This window comes from Symphalangus syndactylus, chromosome 8 (assembly GCF_028878055.3).
Source record: "Symphalangus syndactylus isolate Jambi chromosome 8, NHGRI_mSymSyn1-v2.1_pri, whole genome shotgun sequence".
NCBI classification, from domain to species: Eukaryota; Metazoa; Chordata; class Mammalia; order Primates; family Hylobatidae; genus Symphalangus; species Symphalangus syndactylus.
In genome coordinates this window covers 111,289,191-111,310,135 of record NC_072430.2, presented here as the reverse complement: position 1 = coordinate 111,310,135, position 20,945 = coordinate 111,289,191, and the positions used below count along the sequence as shown (strand labels likewise).

The window sequence follows — 20,945 nt, the reverse complement described above, 5'->3', positions numbered from 1 at the left end:
CCTCAAAGGTCAAAAAGTATACGTTCGCGGCTGTAGCTGAAGGACTTACCGGAAGAAAGTTTACCGAGGAGAATGACCCATTTCCCTGGATACAGGGGTGGGGATCGGGGATACCGCAGAGCTTATAAGGGCGATGTTTGATCGTGTATCGCAACGTAACCCATTCAAGACCTAACTTTAAACACCTAACCTCAGCTGGGCGCCAGACTTTGTAGTGCGCCTGCGCCTTACCCTTGGCTGCGTGGTTGCCAGGAAACCGCGAAGCCGCGGTCCCTGCGTCTGAGTCTCTCTCGACCATGGCCAAATTCGTTATCGCGGGTGAGTGATCCCCGCGTCCACCCGCAGATTGCTCAAAACGCCGACAACAGCTCACCTCCCATGGCCGCTTGGCTTGGCAGCCTCTATACGGACCGCTCCGTGCTTTGCTATGGATTTATTCAAAGTTATTTACTGGACCGTGACGGTGCGCTAAGCACTGTGGGACACTGGGGATGCAATGGAGGGAAACATATCCCTGCCTTCGAGGAGCTTTCAGTCTCATGGGGCACAGAACATGTACTTTTGATACGGTGTGATTAACGCAATGAAGGAGATCTGCACAGGTCTCTGGGAGCGTAGACTCCTAATCTGGGTTTGGGGGATGAGGGAGAGGAGGACACAAGCAACTGGCTGGGGAAGGTATTACAGGTGCTGAGTTGTGAAGGTGTGAGCTCAGGAGGCTATTCCAGATAAAAGCAGAGAGGCAGGAAGCTTCCTGGCCTAACAGAAGATCTGGATATGTGGGGCGTGACAGGACCTGGGGCTACAACAGGAGCAGGAGCCAGGTCCTTGCATTTCATGTACGTCAAGCAAAGGTGTTTAAACTGTATCCTGAAAGCAATGAGGAATTATAGAAAAATTTTAAGCAGGAGAGTAGTCTTAATGAGTTTGCATTTTAGGAAGCCTGTCTTGGCAGCAATGGAGAGAATGATTGAAAGTGCTGGTTGACAGCAAGGACTCAACTGAGAAGGCTTTTATTACAACAATCCATGGTACCTACCTCCTCTCCTCATAAAGTTTCTTAAAAGAGTAGACTGCTCTTCCATCTCCAGTTCTGCCTTCCAATCAATCTTGGAAGAAGGCTTCTACTTCTGCTTCCTGACAGAAACTGCTGTCACCAAAGTCACCACTGACTTTTATAGAAGCTGTTTAGTCTTTGACTTATTTGATCTCTTTGATGTATTGAACACAATTGACATCTACCATTCACAGAAGATTTTTTTTTTTTTTTTTTGAGACAGGCGCTCACTTTGTCACCCAGGCTGGACTGCAGTGGTGCAATCATGGCTCACAGCAGCTTTGACTTCCTGGGCTCAAGCGATCCTCCCACCTCAGCCTCCCAAGTAGCTGGGACTACAGGCATGCACCAGCATGCCCAGCTAATTTTTGTATTTTTGTAGAGGTGGGGTTTTGTCACGTTGCCCACGCTGGTCTTAAACTCCTACGCTCAAGCGATTTGCCCACCTTGACCTCCCAAAGTGCCAAGATTACAGGCATGCACTACCGCACCTGGCCTGGAAGAATATTTTTGAACACTGACTAACTGTATGGTGGGAAGTCAGTGGAAAACACACTTGCAGAGAATGTTGCATGTATGACATTTGCAGGGCAGGGTTCTATAGGAACGATAGCAGGGGACCTTACTTAATCAGGTAAGGGCTTCCCAGAGGGAGAGATTTTAAGCAGCTACCTGAAAGATGATAACAGAGAAGAGGTAGAAAGGAGGGGAGCAATTTAGGCATGGGTAACTGGGAGTTGGGTTACAGCAAGGAGAACTAGTTTGTTGATAATTGAAAATATAAAATAAGCATAAAATTGAAATATGTTTATTAGGACTGAAGCAAATAGTACAAGGAAGAGAATTTCATAAGGTGAGGCTAGAGTTAGATAATGTAGATTCTTTTGAGCCACATTCAGTAGTTTAGACTTTATCCAGAGTACATGAAAGGTTTTTGGAAGGGGAGGAGGGCCTAATCAAATTTGAATTTTATCTGAATGTTACGGCTATAGTGTGGGAGAAAAAGACTGGATGCCAAGAGACCAGTTAGGAGACTAGTGCTATAGTCCAGGAGGGAGTTGATAGTGACCTGGCCTAGAGTGGCAAACAATGGAGATGGAGAGAAGTGAATGGATTGGAGAGATATTAGAGAGGCAGAATCTATAGAAGTGGATGTCTAATTGAGTGGAGGAGGGCAGATAAGGGAGAAAAAGAAGTTAAACATTGTTCCCAAGCAGAGGTTTGAATAATTGCAGAGATTAGGAGTCACTGAAAAAAAAAAAACGCGGAAGTGTAGGCTTAATACTCTGGATACTCTTACTACTCTGGATACTCTTACTACTCTTAGATAATTAGGGAGATGGACATAAAAAATATAAGCAACTAAGCACATTTAGTAGGGGAATGGTGACAAAATACATCATAGACCTGAGTGCCTATGAGACATTTTGAAGGAGATGGGAAAATACAGGAGGGTGTAGGCATCTAGATAAGGAGATAGATCTGAACTGGAAATATAGATTGCTACTGGAAGCCAAGGGAATGAAGCAGATTGGCCAAAAAGAATATGTAAGTTATAAAGACAAAATGCTTCTCAGAATGATAACTTTTAATGGGTTGATAAAGGAATGGAAACCTGGAAAGGATAGAAAGGAGTGACCATAGAAGTAGGAGAACTGGGAGAATGCCCCCACTATCGCAGGTGTTTCAAAAGCTTGGAAAGGGGCAGTAGTGGCAAATGCCGCCAAGGGTCAACAAGAAAAGGATCGGAAAGTATCCGTTGGGTTTAGTGGCATGGAAGTCTTCAGTGACCTTCAAGAGAATTGTGGGGTCTGCTACATTGCAGTGGATGAGAAATAAATGGAAGTGAAGAACTGAGGATGGCAAGTATAGGGGACTCTTTCAAGATATTCTGATCAAAAAGGACATATGAAAGGCAATAGCTAGAGGGGGAGATGAGTTTTTTGCCTCTTAGGACAGGAGAAACATAATATATTGAGTATATTTAAATATGACAGAAAGGGACTATTAGAAACAGATACAAGACTCTAGAAAGCGAGGATAATTAACTAAGCAAGGTTCCTATGAAGGCAGATGAGGGTGGGATTCAGAGCATAAGTGGTGGGATTAGATTAGACAGGAGGTAGGACTCCTCTTCCATTGAAATGAAGAAAGGAGGAAAGGATGAGTCCAAATGCAGACAGGCATATAGATGTGATGGAGGAGGTTGGAGATTTTCCAAACTAATGCCATTTTGTTTTGTTTGGATTGGTTTTTGTAAAGTAAAAAGCAAAGTTGTCTGTTGTGTTCTGATAATGCAAAGGAATGTTGCGGAGAAGGAAAAGATTTGGAGGAAGAGGAAAAAGTCTGGAATAGTAATGGTGGAGAACAGAAGAGAGTGCTGATCAGGGAAACAGAGGGATCTCCACACAGGGTTGAGGGCCAATTAAAGCTGGTGACCATGAATTTTAAAGGTGCCCTCCACTTGGTTCTACCATGTTTCTGTAGTGGTGGCTAGCAGGTAGGACCCAGCTACAGAAAAGGCAAGTAATTGAGTTCATCCAGGATAAGGGGCTTTTATCACGCTCATTTCCCAAAAGGATAGTGGAGAAAGATAATTTAAGACATGGACCAGAAAGTGGTTTGAAGAGATGAACCATAGATTTGAACTAGACAGGACGACTGATAGACAGGGGTAGCTTCAGACAGGTTGATAACTTAGGAGTTAAGTTATCTTAACTGAGGAAGAATGCTACAGAGAGGGCTCCGCATTTTGCCCCATCCCTCCTGTTCTACCAGACACCCAGTTCCATCTGGTGTAGTGGCTTTAACTTCCTGGGTGTTGATTGCTACAAATTGTGTGTCTGAAACCCTTACATGGCACCTGCACCCCACATATATATATATATATGTATGTATGTATATGTGTATATATATATATATGTATGTATGAGTATATATATATATATATCTCCAGCTACTTGCTGATCATATCCACTTAGACATACTACAAATACCTCCAACTGCACTTGACTAAAGTTAAATTTCTCATTCATGATTTTTCTCTAGTTAAGATCAGCATCATCTGCCCAAGCTAGAAAACAGAAGTTATCCCAGATTCTTCTTTCCCACCCCCACAACTTCCTGACACACATCAAATCCAAAAGTGATTTTACCACCACTCCTGACTTCAAACTTTATCTTTTGGTGGCCATTAGTGAGTAGTTCATTATCAGTACTAATTCATGCTGAATTAGTAGTAGTTAGCAGCCTCCTAGAGGAAGTGAGGTCTAGCATATTACTAGAAGAGAATAAATATTCAGTAGGGTTTTTTTTCTTTCCACATTTTATTACTTAAGATTCTGACCTCTTATAAGTTTATTTTATTTGTATTAATCTAATAAACATCAGAAGTTTATGTAATAGCAGTTTATACTGCAACTTTATGTTATCAAATTATATCATAACTATGACTAATTCTGTAATTACATAGCAAATACTTAGAACTACATAATAATTTCTGCATGATGAAAGAAAACATTGCTAATTTGAACTCTTTTAGGTAGAGCAGATTGTCCATATTATGCTAAAACAGAACTTCTGGCAGACTATTTACAAAAGAATCTTCCTGATTTTCGGATACATAAAATCACACAACGTCCTGAGGTTTGGGAGGTAAGAAACCTTTATAGTTTGTTGAACTCACTCATGCACAAAATGTGTTTTAATTTGATTAAATATTAACTGGTGTATTAGATTGGCTTCTAGTAATGACTGTTCATGTACTAGTGATATTAGAATACTAGTAAAACAAGTCCCTACTTACCAGCCTCAAAATAATATTTATGTTTTTTTCCTAATACCTAGTAGAACAAATGAGACCCTAATCAATAAGTAGAATAAGTTTGACTGCACCCCCTGAAGAATCCAGGTAGCTTACACTGCACTTGTTAACTTTTCATTCTCCTTGGTATTGATTTCCAATGACTTATTTGGTATACCCTTCTTTGGGACTCTGTTTCCCCAGAAACAGACTTTGAGATGTAGATTTTGGTGAAGGGGCTTTACTGGGAAGTGGTCTTGGGAACAGCATTCTGAAACGGAATGAGGGTGGCAGGATTCGGTAAAGGGAGAAATTGAACTTCGACATAGCTGCAACAGAGGGCTCAGCGGATCCCACAGTGAACTCTTGATGGCCTTTCAGAACTATTCCAAACTGAGGCAAGGTAGCTGAGCTTTTGTGCTCCCTCCTCAACCAGCCATTGGATATCAGCTGTCCCTGGGAAGGAACTTAACCTTAGGCAAGGCAATTTTCTTGGGCTGAAGTCAATTCCTAGACAGAGAATGGAGTCAGACTTTAAGTTACCAGCCTCTAATACACCAGGGGCCTGGGAGAGTGAGTGCCTCATTTGTGAAGGGGGAACCTGGAGTGTACATGACAGCACTGGCTACAGTCCACCTGTTGTGCCTTTTGGATCCACATGCTCCCTATAATCAGTTCACACCATCTTGGAACAGCTCCTCCAGGATTCTGGTTGCCATCTTTCCCTGGGGGAACTTGATAAGAGAAAGGATAGTCAAATGAACTATAGTCTCCACTGCTCATGGTTTCAGGGCCAAACTGACACTTATCACCTCTTTTCTCTTCCTCTCTTCTCTACCATCCATTATAGATTTCCCTCACTCTCTACTGGTCTGGTCTTCAGCTAAGTTATCTTATCTGCTGGGTTGGTAGTGCTTCTGTCACAATAAATGTTCTCTGGTTGGCACTGCCCACTGGCCTCTATTATTTCAGGATTTTATCATCTCAGTTGCCAGGGAGTTCAGGTGTGTAGCAGCATGTCCTTTAACAGCCTTGGCTACAATCATATGAAAAAATGCTCAACATTACAAGTTATTAGAGAAATGCAAATCAAAACCACAATGAGATTCCATCTCATACCGGTCAGAATGACTATTATTTAAAAGTCAAAAAATAACAGATGCTGGCGAGGTTGTCGAGAAAAAGGAACACTTATATACTATTGGTGGAAGCATAGAAAGATAGAAATAACATTCAACCCAGAAATCTCATTACTGTGTATACACCCCCGAAAATATAAATCATTCTTTTATAAAGACACGTGCACATGTGTTCATTGCAACACTAGTCACAATAGTGAAGACATGGAATCAACCTAAATGCCTGTCAATGATAGACTGGAGAAAGAAAATGTGGTACATATACATCATGAAATACTACGCAGCCATAAAAAGGAATGAGATCATGTCCTTTGCAGGGATATGGATGGAGCTGGAGATCATTATCCTTAGCAAAGTAATACAGGAACAGAAAACCAAATACCACATATTCTCACTTAGAAGTGGGAGCTAAATGATAAGAACACATGGACACAGGGAGGGAAGCAACACACACTGGGGCCTATTGGAGGGTGAAGGGTGGGAGGAGGAAGAGGATCACGAGAAATAACTAATGGGCACTAGGCTGAACACCTGGGTGATGAAATAATTTGTAAAACAAACCCCCATGACACAGATTTACCTATGTAACCTGCACTTGTACCCCTGAACTTAAAATAGAAGTCTAAAAAAAGAAAAAAAAAACACAAAACAGCCTTGGCCTAGAATGGACAGCCACACTGGGCTTCTCAGTGACACCAGTGCACCCTTCTCAGTGCACCTCTCTCACCAGTGCATTCCTTATCACTTAGGTGCATGTCGTATCCTCCAGTCCCTTGCAGAGAACATGGTTGAATGGCGGGCTTTCTAGCCTTCCATAGTACCACGTTCACTAGTCTTTTTTTTTTTTGAAATGGAGTTTCACCCTTGTCACCCAGGCTAGAGTGCAATGGCGCAATCTCGGCTCACTGCAACCTCCATCTCCCAGATTCAAGCAATTCTCCTGCCTCAGCCTCCTGAGTAGCTGGGATTACAGGCACCCACCACCACGCCCGGCTAAATTTTGTATTTTTAGTAGAGATGGAGTTTCACCATGTTGACCAGGCTTGTCTCGAACTCCTGACCTTAGATGTTGCCCCCCGCCTCGACCTCCCAAAGTGCTGGGATTATGGGTGTGAGCCACCACACCTGGCATCACTAGTCTTTTGATCCATTCTTCTACTGTCTTCCATGAAGTCTGGCATTTCTATTTTATTTAATTACTTTCTCCAAGTTTCTAAGAGCCAGTCTGGCAACATGTTGTCCCTGTCTTCTGAGGTCCTTGCCAGGGTATACAGTCTTGAATTACAGAAAAGTGATTCATACTAGTAAATTCTCCCTTGTCTAACTTCATGTTCCACTGTTGATTCAGCACTGTGAGGGTCCAGTCCTGTACATGCCCTCGCAGCTCCTGCTGGGACATTAACATGCTCTGCGGGGTGAAGAAGGTTTTTTGGGATAATGTCTCTTTCCTTCATGGGCCCAGTACTTCATTGGTCTGGCTATGGTGTGGCTAGAGGGGCCATGTTGGAATCCTCACAGCAGCACTGTTTGCTTTCAGTGAGATAAAGGCAGGCAGATCTTCAGTATCAGCAAGGAAATTAGTTTCCAGGATTTTATTGGTAAGGTGGCCTCATTACCCATGCCTCCAATGACATGGTTTTTAAGACTGCTGCCATGTACTTTGCTGATAAAAATATTTCTGTTTGACTCTACTCAGATCTTGTCATTGGAAGGCCTAGCCTATACAAATCAGATAATGATAATTTAAACTTTTTCTGATATTATCGGAAAGCTCCAAATAACTTTTAGCTTATTAATTTAGTCTGAACTACATAAACCACACTCACAGATTTAAAAAACAGTATCAAATTTTATATGCCCCTAAGACAGGAAATATTGCATGTGTAGAAGAATAAGGGCAAAACTAGTTGAATTTTTTTAAAAAATCAGTTGAGTTGGAACATGTAACCTCTCTTTAAGCTAAACACTTGCATCCCAGGTCTCCTCAGTACCTTTATTTGGTCAATTAATTTGAAGAATACGCTTGCTTTTTTTTTTTTTTTTTTGAGACAGAGTCTCACTCTTTTGCCCAGGCTGGAGTGCAGTGGTGCTATCTCGGTTCACTGCAAGCTCCACCTCCTGGGTTCACGCCATTCTCCTGCCTCAGCCTCCCGAGTAGCTGGGACTACAGGCACCCGCCACCGTGCCCTGCTAATTTTTTGTATTTTTAGTAGAGACGGGGTTTCACCGTGTTAGCCAGGATGGTCTCGATTTCCTGACCTCGTGATCCACCCACCTCGGCCTCCCAAAGTGCTGGGATTACAGGCGTGAGCCACCGTGCCCGGCCTAAGAATACGCTTTCTTATCTAATTAATCTGTTACTAACATCACTATTTTCTATATTTACATTTTACTCTTTAAAGATATCTAAATTATATTATGTGTATGTAGTGACATTAAAAGCAACCTAGTATTATAATGTTTGAATTCTAAAGTATTAAATTGAATTTCCAGGCAGATTTAATATATGACTTCACTTGGAATATCATTCAACAGGATTGGCTAAAAGATGTGTGTGAAAAGAATCAGTGGAGTCACAAGAATTCCCCTATCATCTGGAGAGAGCTGTTGGATCGTGGAGGAAAGGGTTTGCTTTTGGGAGGATATAATGAGTTCCTGGAGCATGCCCAGGTATATAAGTTAACTTATCTGTTCTAACAATGATAATTCTCTTACATTATTTTATTTTTCACATATCTTGCTTTCTGAGACATTCTCTCATGTCTCTTTTTATTGTATTTTGACTTTAAACAAAAACTTTCCATTATAGCCAATTTCAACTAGTTATCTGTTCTCCGATATTGACTTTGTATCTCCCAATATTTAGCTTTACTACAATGTCGCCTCTAGCATGACGACTGAGCTGATGATGGTAATTGCTCAAGAGAACCTGGGGGCACATATAGAAAAAGAGCAGGAGGAAGAAGCCCTGAAAACTTGCATCAACCCCTTGCAGGTCTGGATCACCAGGTAGGACAGTCAAATCCCAGGATTCATGAGATTTATTTTATATTTAGAAAGGACAATGAGATGGGATTAATTTCATGATGGAAGAGTACCTGAATGTCAGGTTTGAAATTTGTGTGTATGTGTACTTATATGTATATACATATACATATGCCTGTGTGTGTGTATGTGTGTGTGTTTATATCGTCCATATAACTCATAAATGAGTTTTATATTTTACAAGACACAAACACATACACTTGGTCTAAAAACAACTCTATAGCATGGCTGCTTTGCAGAAGCTCACCCTCTCTGACTGTTGCTCTGTCCCTCTTTCCCACTTGCTAGAGCTTTCGTTGGCTTTTCTCTATGCACCCACTCCCTCTCTGTAACCCCACTCCCCTCACCTTGCTCCCTTTTGCTTTTCTCCTTCTCATGTGTGCTCCACTTTGCTCCCAGTCTGGGCACATGCAGTCTTTGTTGTCATACTGTCTCTCTTTCTTTCTCTGCACTGTCTGTCTGTCTCTCTTGCTCTCTCTCTCCCTCCCCTTCTCCTTTCCTCACCCCTCAGTTTGTCTTTTGCACTTTCCTGCTTATACGTGCATGTGTATCCTAATATATACTCATTTTTAAAATTGTTATTATGAAATATTTTACATACAGAAAGGAGTTGAGAATAATGCAATAAACATCCATGATCCTATCACCCAGATTTAATAACTATCACATCTTCTTTAGATGTTTCAAAGAATTAAGTCAGTACAGATACTGTTGAAACCCCCATTATACACCTCCCCAAACCCACTGTGAATACCAGAAATGCCCAGATGCGTTTCTGAACTTCCCGTGACGGGCATTACAGTTCACAGCTGGTAGTCACAGCTGTAGACAACTGCAGAATTGTGGCTACAGATACACCTTACATAGCCTATGTTGATCCTGCCATCTTTGTAAGGATTTTTCTGTGTAAGAATTTGGAAAAGATAGTCCTTTCCAAAAAAAAAAAAAAAGGTCATTATTGTGTAGATGAGGTTGTATTTTTTAAAAAAGAGCTATGGCTAACTGAAACTTATATCTTTATCTTTTTAGGAGGAAATAAACACATAATTACAGTAATATAATACAGTTTCTTTATTTTGATTTATGCATAGGGGGAATTCTGTTTTCTTTGAAAAACCTAATAAACAGGTATATTTCTTATTTGGGGACTTATTTCAGATGGCCAGAGCAAGGGATTGGTAGTGAGAAGTTTTTGTTCTACTTTTGACTTCTAGCCTTAGAATGTCAGTGCAGCTATGTGTGTGCTTATTTAAATATTAAACCACCCTATTGATGCACATGCAGAAATATCTATTAAGAATAAAGGCTTAAAAGGGACAAAGGATGTAACTATTCACAATGCAGCTTTGCGTTTTTATCAGTGCCTCTGCTCCTGCCTGCTACAACCTAATTCCCATACTGACCAGCGGCGAGGTGTTTGGGATGCATACAGAAATTAGCATAACTCTATTTGACAACAAGCAGGCGGAAGAACATCTCAAAAGCCTTGTGGTGGAGACCCAAGACCTGGCGTCTCCCGTCCTGCGCAGTGTCTCCATCTGCACGAAGGTGGAGGAGGCGTTCCGCCAGGCCCATGTCATTGTGGTGCTGGACGACAGCACCGACAAGGAGGTGTTCACTCTGGAGGACTGCCTCCGAAGCAGGGTGCCTCTGTGCAGGCTCTACGGGTACCTGATAGAGAAAAATGCTCATGAGTCCGTCAGAGTCATCGTGGGAGGGAGAACGTTTGTAAACCTGAAGACAGTTTTACTCATGAGATATGCCCCACGCATTGCACACAACATTATTGCCGTGGCGCTGGGGGTGGAAGGTGAAGCGAAAGCCATACTGGCCAGAAAACTGAAGACAACTCCTTCATGTGAGTGAATGTCTCTTTATGTTTTTGTTTTTATTTTGAAACAACATGATTTCAGAGCAGCTAGGAAGAACACCGCCCCTCTAGGAACATTCTGAGTATCTGGAATAGGAAGTATAAAACAGACATAAAGAACTTATTGTGTGATTTGACTACTGTGCAAACATTTTTTTTTTTTTTACTGGCTTTTGTGTCTGGCTTTTTCCATCTTTATAAAAATCAATAAATATTTAATAAGATACAATTTATATTATTCAGGTGATAATGTGACACGTCGCATTCCATTTTTCCCAAGACAATAGTCAACTAAAGTAACTAGTGTTTTAAAAAAAATCAAAGCTATGTGCAAGTGGCTCTGCCCCACTTCCCACCCGTATGACCTTGAGCCGTCATTTAGTCTTGGGTGCATCGGTTTCCTCATCTGTAAAATGAGGGCGTTAACAGTGCCTATCTCTTAGAATTGATGTGAGGATTCAGTGAGATGTATTCCTAAAGTGCTAAGAAGAGTGTATGACACATAACAAACATTTCCAAGGATGTTAAGCTTATCAATAGGATTATGATATCTGATCAGTTTCTGTTCCTATTAATGTTTGAACTGGTAAATACCAGAATCATATGAAGATGAGAAGATGAGACTAGATCAGAAAATTGATTGTTGTATTTGAAAAGGGAGATAATATTGGACATATTTTAGCTGCTTCTGCCCTTAGATGGAGCAGGTGCAACAGTGTCCATTGAGAAGGGAAGGAGATGCCAGGCATTCTCTCAGGCAAAATTGGAAAGACAATGAAATGTGAGCCTAGAACGTTGCCAGTCAGGACAATTAGGCTTCAGTGAACCCCTAACATTATAGCCAGAGCTGTATTTTCTTTTTTGTTACAATGAAACTCTGTAAATCATAATTTCCAGTATTCTTGCATACATATCTTTAGTATTTTATCCCCACAGTCACTACAACACTCAACCAAATTGATGCCAAAATTATTCAGAAGGAAATGAAAACTTTTTTCTATTTTATCTCCGTGATCAACCTTATAATTATATGTGTAGACAGTGACTTATCACAGAAAGTCTATGATACACTACTGAAAAGCATCAAGAAGAATCTAAAACAAGGTGTATGTGTGGGTGGGGTGTGGAGTTGAGGGGGGTTGGGGGCTTTCAGCCAGAAAGCTGCTGTCTTGTGGGTCTGCTGGTACCATGACTCTAAGCTCCACTCTATGCAAATCCAATAAGCATGTGAGAAGCAGAAAAAAGAAAAATAGAGGAAAGTTGGTAAAAGGAAAAAGGCATTAGAGGGACAGAGTCCAAGTAGAACTGTCAGTGAGGCAGCAAGGAGACAGCCAGCAATGACCAAAGTTGAGCAAAACATCATGAAAGAGAAAAACCACCAAGGAAATGATTCAGGGATTATTCTAGATGCCAAGAGGGTGGCAAACCTTTTCAGAAAAGCAAGATTCATGATAACCCCTAAGTTCAGTTCATAAATCACTATTTATCAGACCATGCGTATTGGCTCATCAGGACCCCTTCTGTTGCAAAAAAGTCAACTCAAAGTAACTGAAGTCACCAGGTACCATGGCTCACACCTGTAATTCCAGCTACTTGGGAGGCTGAGGTGGGAGGATCACTTGAGCCCAGGAGTTTGAAGCTGCAAGTGAACCATGAGGCTGCAGTGAGCCTGGCCAACAGAGCAAGACCTTGACTCAAAAAAATACAAAAAGTGATTGAAGTCAAGTAGAGAACTTTTTTCCCCACATAACTGAAAACACAGGAGGTAGTTCTTATTTCAGACATAGCTGGATGCTGGGGCTCAAACGATGGTGCCAGGACATACCTGTGCTCTCTCTGCTGGCCTATCCCTCTGCTCTGCTCTCTGTGTTGATCTCCTTCTCAGTTCAGCCCTAAAAGTTGGTAGAATGGTCACTGGCATCCCAGACTCACATGCTTATAGTTTACGTACCCCAGGAGAATGAGGGCTTGCTTTCCCAATTGTTTGTGCAAAAAGGAGTACAAACTCATCGTCCAGGCTTGGACCACATGCCCATCTCTAAATCAGTCATCATGGCCAGGGGCAGGGAGTGGGTGGGTGGAATCTGCATCTAATGCCTATAGGTGGACCTAAGGCGTGAGGACAGTCCCACCTGACAGATAGGGACTGACACTGGAGAAGGAGTAGTTATTTAAAGAAAAATCAAGATGCTCTTAACAAAAAAAAAAAAAAAAAAAAAAAGAAGAAGAAGAAGAAGGGAGAATTCATGCCAAGAGGGAAGAAAGCAGATGTCCACTATCATTTTCTGTAGCATAATTTAGGATGTTTAGAGCTATCAATGGCCTCAAAGCTGATAAGAAAAATGAAACCCAGCACGAGTAAAAGGCTTCTTTAGGCTGTAGGAAGGAAGCCTACCGTATGCTTACCTGGCCGAAGAATTATTTTCCCCATGTGGGATCCTATGAGCTCTAAACCGTGACTCCCACCCTCCCCTCCCTCCTACAACGTGCAGCTGAGGGACCCGGGAGCACATCACTAACTCCCCTGAAAGTTGGGTGGTGGAGGGAGAACTAGCTATTCCTACTGCATGAATCATTCTGATGGGGGCAGGAATCTCACAGGACAAAGGTAGACAGCGATGGTGGGCTATGAAAAATCTGTTTCCCGCTCTCTTCTGCTAGCCTCTCTCTACTATAGAGGCTCAAACAATCATCCCTTTTCTTAGCTTCATTGCAACTAGGAGTGGTTGAGTGATATAGTCTATTTGGGTTCCCCTGAGAAGAATATTTCACTTTTTGAAAAGAGAAAAGGCAAAGAGGAAGCTTCTACCCCATCCTTTTCCCTATTGCCTGCCCTTGAACACAACTGTGTTAGGGTAATACTTGAACACAACTGTGTGAGAGAGGTTGACAGTTGGAGCTGCTGCAGCCATTTTATGATCATGAGGGGAAGGCCAAGAGAATCACATCTCTGAGCTGCTGAACCAGCACATGTCACTGCCTACCATGAATTACCTGAGAAAAGTAGTCCTTCCAGTTAAGCCAGTCAGTAGGATATTCTGTTAGTTGAAGACAAAAGCAATCTTATACAGGATAGGAGGGAAGAAGTTAATCTCCACAGTAAGAAGTGGTGTGGACTTAAAAGTGATTAAGTTTTTAGGCAAATAAATAAGTTAAATAAGTAAATAAAATTATTTATTTAAAGTTTTCATAGAACATTCCTAGATAGTTCACAATGATAAAATCATATTGAATCCCAATGCCTATTTCTCTCTAACCACTATGGTCTTATTTTACTTCTTAGCATGTATCACTTTGTATAATAGTTGTTTTCTCATCCACTTCCCACCACCCCTAGAATGTTGTAAGGATTTGGGCTGATTTGTTTTCTTCTAAACGTAGTACCTAGAGGTGTCTCACACATAGAATAGAATTCATAACTATTTGTTGACTAAGATGTTGCCCAGGGTCCTCTTACAATATCCTCATTTTGCCAGAGATGCAACCCATCAGAGAGTTAAATGATTTGCCCTAATTTCTATTCTAGTCTAGAACAAGAACTCCTTGTGAAAAACCAAAGCATATTAAAAAGTCCTTTCTCCCTCACCTCTCTTGACCTCTTACTGTCTCTCCACCTCTCTCTCTCTCAATGGCAAGCAAAGTCAGGACAAACACCAGTGAAATAATTTTCAGTAGCAGTTTCTTTCAAGGAACATTTCATTATTTCTTTAATTTAATTATATACCATACCATTCATAGAACATTATTAGGAACTGCCAATCTATGACAGTTAGGGAGGTGATCCACACAATTTGCACAATTTTAGGAATCATAAACTTAGATTCATTTTATAGCAGAAGGACCAATCCTAAAACAAACATGCACACAAACAAAAAATAGGCTTCAGGTAATTTTTTATGTTAATATACATTATTATTATTTTTCTAAACTTTCTATTCTTCACAGACATTAAGGATGTGATCATTTGGGGTAATATCAGTGGAAATAATTACGTTGATCTGAGAAAAACAAGAGTGTACAGATATGAGAGTGCCATTTGGGGACCTCTCCATTATTCACGCCCTGTTTTAAATTTGATTTTTGACAGGTACAGTATATCTTTAAGTGAAGCATACTGACAATGTTAAAATAAATGTTTAATGGTTGTAGTCTTTTAAATCATCTTATAAATCTTTGTACAAAAATAACTTGCATTGTTTAAACTCATATTTGTTCATGCTGTCTACTGAAGAAACAAAAAATTCCACAGAATATCAACTAGGTAATTGATTTGATTTTGAAATTATGAATTTTTATATTTCAGATCCTTCAGTAGCTCATATATTCAATTAAGGTTATCTCTAAGGCAAGCATGTATAAGGGAATCTTACTTCGTGTAAAGACAGAGCTATCTATCCAGGTTGAAATTAATTGAAATGTTTTCAAGAAAGGAATTAAGACGATGAGCAGGCACAGGCCAGACTGGGCATTCTGTGGCAGGAGGCTGAAGCAAGAGGTGGTGAGGAACACAGTCCTAGGACCAAGCCACCCAGGCTGGAATTCTCACTTAGCCACTTAGTAGCTGTGTGACTTTAGAGAAGCTGCTTAGTCTCTCTGTGACTTGGTTTTTCATCTGCAAAATGGAAATGGTAACATGATAAGGGTCCTCCCTATAGGGTCTTGGGGAAGATGAAATGGATTATTCCCAATAAAGGACTTAGAGCTGTGTCTGCACAATAAGCACTGGCAATTATGATGAGGCAGAGGAGGAGCAGGAAGGAGCACCTCTGAAGCATTTTTTTCTAAACTTTACAGCACTTACCCAGTTGTAGCATTTTCTTTTGATTGCCCCTTGCTTTCCTTTTCTTCCTCAGACCACAGGAACTTCACCCCTGCCTAACGATGATGTGTCCCGAGTTCACTATTTTGAAGCATGATTCCTCTGCATTTGCTGCTTGGGCAGGACCAGTGTTGCATAGAGCAGTGTCATGCAGGGTTAGCAGAAGCTAACTAGCTGGACTATTCTCTGAATTTAGACTTCAGATCATAAAAACATAATTACTTTCCTAATTCTCAACGTGAATCCAGCTTGAGCACCCCAATCCAAAAATCAGAAATCTGAAATGCACCAAAAACTGAAACTTTTTGAGCACCAACATGATGCCACAAGTGGAAAATTCTACATTCAGCACCTTTGCTTTCTGATGGTTTAATTTACACAATCTTCACTTTGTGCACACAATTATTAAATATGTTGTATAAAATTACCTTCAGGCTATGTGTATAAGGTGTATGTGAAACATAAATGAACTTTGTGTTTAGACCTGAGTTCCATCCTCATGATATTTCATTGTGTATATGCAAATACTCCAAAATCTGAAACACTCTGGTCCTAAGCATTTAGGCTAAGGGATACGCAACCTGTAATTCAATGTTTTATGAAATTATTTTGTTTAATGTGTAGGGTACTACTGGTTCCAAGATAGTGTCTACACAGGATCAATTCTTTGTAATGAAAATAATGGTTCTTGCCATTTTCAGCCACTTTTCTGTGTTCCATATTTACAGTAACATATTTTTAGGTTGACATCTTGGGAATCCTTTCCACTACATTTCACTATTTTTCAATTGACTTTTTATGAGGATTGAAGACACTTGAGGAAAGACACTAGAAATAAAGTCGTATTTCTATTTTGACTGTGGATTAGGTTTCTGATACTTAGTTCCAGTTCCATTGAGCCAGGGAATATCCTTTTTCTCTTTAATTCCTCTCTCCATTGTAAAATTGTTTCTTTCTCTCCTTACAGTGAATGGGTAAAAAGAGAATTTGTGGCAATTCTTAAAAACTTGACCGCCACAGGAAGACAATTTGGAGGCATTTTGGCTGCACACAGTATAGCCACTACATTGAAATACTGGTACCATGGCTCACCGCCTGGGGAGATTGTATCCTTAGGAATATTGAGTGAAGGTAAATCTGGGTTTCTCATATCTTGTAAAATCTTAAAACCTCTATCTTGTAAAATCTTTCATATCTTGTAAAATCTTAAAACCTCTATGCCTCGTGCTCCTAATTCTGTGTCCCCACCCGTCTAGCTTAACATGTTCCATAAGGTGCCTGGAGTTTTACAATTTCATAATCATTCATTCATTCAATTATTCATTCAGAAAGTCAACAATATATTGTATGGATGTGTTGGAAATACACATAGGAATTAAGACCTGGCCTCTGCCTTCAGGAAACCTACAGTGGAATAAACAAGAGCCAGATACATAAACAAAATCATGTTGTTAGGTTTTCCTAACAAGAGATAAAGGGAAAGCAAGGTCAATTCTAGGCAGGAAGCAGGTGGAACCAGGACAGGCTTCATAAAGAAGGCGACACTACAGTAAGCCTAAAATATGAGGAGTGTTGACCTGGAAGACAAGAGTGGAAAGAACGCTGGGCACAGGGAACCATAGGAGCACAGACATAAAGGCAGGATAGAGAGAGGCACTTCAGGACCCAGATCTCAGGCAGCACTGGGGATGTGGAAAGGTTGCTCTCCATCCACAAATACTGCATGTAAACTTTTACAGCCCTAATGTTTTAATCCGCTAAAAACTATGCAGAAGAATTCTACATTTTTGTTTGTTTGCTTGAGATGGAGTCTTGCTGTGACGCTCAGGCTGGGGTGCAATGGCACCATCTCAGCTCACTGCAACCCCCGCCTTCCGGGTTCAAGTGATTCTCCTGCCCCAGCCTCCTGAGTAGCTGGGACCACAGGCACACGCCACTATGCCCAGCTAATTTTTGTATTTTTAGTAGAGACGGGGTTTCACCATGTTGGCCAGGATGGTCTCGATCTCCTGACCTTATGATCTGCCCGCCTCGGCCTCCCAAAGTGCTGGGATTACAGGCGTGAGCCACCGCGCTGGCCTGACTTCTACCATTTTTACAAAACAGGAAAGAGAATAGCTGCTGTTCTGTCATCTGTAAGGTCTATCTGAAGCATCTCTTCCCTTTGGTTTCTACTTTCTCCCTTAGCAAGCTAATTCACTCCCAGAGCTGCAGACCTGGACCCCTCTGCCAAGCTCTGGCTTCTGAAACATTGTCACCTGGATGTCATGTCACTTCCATCCAACATATACCAGACTGAATGTACTGTCGTCCTTCCCAATTGGTTCCATCTCTTGTATTCTTTATGTTATAAGTAGAACCATCATCTTCCCTATTGTTTCAGTGATGCCAGTGCAGGTTAAGGAAATCTCCCCAAATCCCTCATGTCAGAATTAATCTCTGTCTCTCCTCTGTATCCCCACATAGCATTTTGTTCCCCTATCACAGAGAATATTATAGTGTGCCTGTTTTTGATAGTATGATTAGTTGCATATGTCCCCTTCCTTGTGGCACCCTGAGGGCAAAGGCTTTTTCTGGGCCACCTCTTTGCATCTTCACGGGAGAAGCATTTTATATGGTAGACACTCAATGAATCTTGTTCAATTGAAGTTAAGGTGCATGAACATTGCCATAGTGTGAATTCAGATCAGCAAATTATCTCCTTAGGGAAATAGGCATTTAAAACCTTACCTTTATTTGTAGAAAGAAAGTTTAATTAATCTCCGTAGGAATTATATTCAAAAATAAACAATGCAGTACTTGGGGGAGGAGGGTAAATGATCATTGTCTGTCTCTCTGAAACCATACCAAATAGGTAAACCCTCAGACCTTGTCTGCCCATAAGGCTAGCTCTTCACAGATTAAACAAAATACAGCATTACTTGAGGACCTGGGAAGCTCTCTAAGGAAAAGTCTTTTAGATCTTGGTTTCTTGAATGTCCTCAATGTTTTCTTTGTTGTTTTTGTTTTTGCCCTGGTGACATTTTTGTTGTCTAGAATGGCAGAAATAATTTCCTTATGTGATTGAGGCACCAGAAATGGGGATAATTTTGTCTGAATGGTGCTCAGTTAGTAATAAATATGGTCAATCTTTTTATTTAGAGCACATCCAAATGTAAGTATTTCTGTATATCTTAAAGAAATTAAATGTGTTATTAAATGAAGGATGGCTTCTGCTTAAGATATAGAAATATGTAAAGGAAATCATCCCACATGAAGCAAACACACACCAAAATACATGGCAAACTGGGGGCTGCAAAGGAATAACCGAATTTCCTGCCTCCCCTCCTTTCCCTTCCCAGTTCTTCATATTCTGGCTGTGTGAGTGCCATAGCAGGTGAGAAGAGTAGAAGGCCAGATGGACAAATGACTTAGGCTCATGGGCTGCATAGGGGTCCAGGGAAAAGCCATGCAGACAGACAAAAAGAATACAGATGGGGTTCAAAAGAGAAAGACTGCATTAGCCTCTGGATGTCAGATAAATACAGATGGCGGAATTGTTAGAACTTGGATAGTTGCTCAGTCAATCCTTTTTTTTTTTTTTTTTTTTTTGAGACGGAGTCTGTCTCTGTCGCCCAGGCTGGAGTGCAGTGGCGCAATCTCGGCTCACTGCAAGCTCCGCGTCCCGGGTTCACGCCATTCTCCTGCCTCAGCCTCTCCGAGTAGCTGGGACTACAGGCGCCCGCCACCACACCCGGCTAATTTTTTGTATTTTTTAGTAGAGACGGGGTTTCACCGTGGTCTCGATCTCCTGACCTTGTGATCCGCCCGCCTCGGCCTCCCAAAGTGCTGGGATTACAAGCATGAGCCACCGCGCCCGGCCGCTCAGTCAATCCTTGTAGAGGGAGTGTTTCAGTCCTCCTTGGAGAAGAATTCCGAGAAATTTAATTCCATCATTATCATTAAAAATCATGTATTATGTCTGTCCTTTTCTACAATGCTTAACAGAAAAGGTGCATGTTTCTAAGTTCTGCTGTATTGCTTTGCTTTGTGTTTGCTCACCGCAGGCCAGTTTGGTATTCCTAAAGGGATCGTCTTTTCTATGCCTGTGAAATTTGAGAATGGAACTTGGGTGGTTCTTACAGATCTCAAAGATGTTGCAATAAGTGAACAAATAATGACCAGAATGACAAATGATCTAATTCAGGTAATGTCAGAATGGATGCAAGGGGACTGACTTGATAATGACCTTAAACTGATTCTCCTAGGCCAAGGCATACATTGGTTTTACTATGGATTCAATTTTTTTTTTTTAATTCTTAAAAATAATGAGATGATAAAAGTGTGAAAAAAATCAGTGAAGGAACACTACTCATTTAGTTACACAGTTTCTGGTATGTTAAAAATATTTGTTCGTTATTTAAAAATGAAGAATCAAAATGTTTTTCTATTAAAGAATAGTTAAGTTGCCGGGTGCAGTGGCTCACGCCTGTAATACTTTGGGAGGTCGAGGTGGGTGGATCACCTGAGGTCGGGAGTTTGAGACCAGCCTGACCAACATGGAGAAACCCCGTCTCTATTAAAAATACAAAAATTAACTGGGCATGGTGGCGCATGCCTGTAATCCCAGCTACTCAGGAGGCTGAGGCAGGAGAATCGCTTGAACCAAGAAGGCAGAGGTTGTGGTGAGCTGGGATTGCGCCACTGCACTCCAGCCTGGGCAACAAGAGCGAAACTCCATCTCAAAAAAAAAAAAAAAAAAAAGGATAATTAAGTTAGGAATTGTGGTCATTTAATTCTGTGATTATAAAATTTTTCAACAGGAGAAACTTGTTGCACTTGGAGACCAGATACATTTTCAGCCATACCAATCAGGTAAGCTCTTAGATGTGATGTTTTATTGGACTGCTATTAAAAGAGTATTAAAATATTTGTTACAACTGAATCACTGTTAATATGAATAACTCTCATTTATGTTTTATCATTTCTAAACTAAATTAATGACAAAATAAACTGTTAAGTTCAATGTGTCCTTTGAAATAAAACATCTCATAAGAATGTTAAAGAAAATACAACTTATGAACACTATGATCCTATAAATGTTGTAGGTATCATATTTATTAATTTCCTAGGACTACCATAACAAATTACCACAAATTGGATGGCTTAAAAACAACAGAAATTTACTTGTTCACAGCTCAGGAGACTAGAAGACCTGATGTGAGGTATCAGCA

General features: G+C 40.9%; 1 protein-coding gene across 8 annotated transcripts in view; it reads left to right on the top strand.

Annotated features, from left to right (window-relative positions):
* The first annotated feature begins 42 nt into the window (after positions 1-42).
* The window catches only part of MDH1B (malate dehydrogenase 1B), a 40,620-nt gene continuing 19,717 nt past the window's right edge, over positions 43-20,945 (top strand). For 3 of the 8 annotated variants that reach the window (XM_055290379.2, XM_055290378.2, XM_055290377.2), the window contains exons 1-9: positions 43-318; positions 4,599-4,711; positions 8,534-8,668; positions 8,865-9,007; positions 10,405-10,901; positions 14,859-15,000; positions 16,700-16,863; positions 19,779-19,918; positions 20,535-20,586. In XM_055290379.2, coding sequence (XP_055146354.1) covers positions 297-318; positions 4,599-4,711; positions 8,534-8,668; positions 8,865-9,007; positions 10,405-10,901; positions 14,859-15,000; positions 16,700-16,863; positions 19,779-19,918; positions 20,535-20,586 — 1,408 coding nt within the window. In that variant the 5' untranslated portion in view covers positions 43-296. Of the gene's footprint in view, positions 319-4,598; positions 4,712-8,491; positions 8,669-8,864; positions 9,008-10,404; positions 10,902-14,858; positions 15,001-16,699; positions 16,864-19,778; positions 19,919-20,534; positions 20,587-20,945 lie in introns of all 8 variants that reach the window. The other 5 variants (XM_055290376.2, XM_055290375.2, XM_063645031.1 and 2 more) reach the window with 2 other exon arrangements.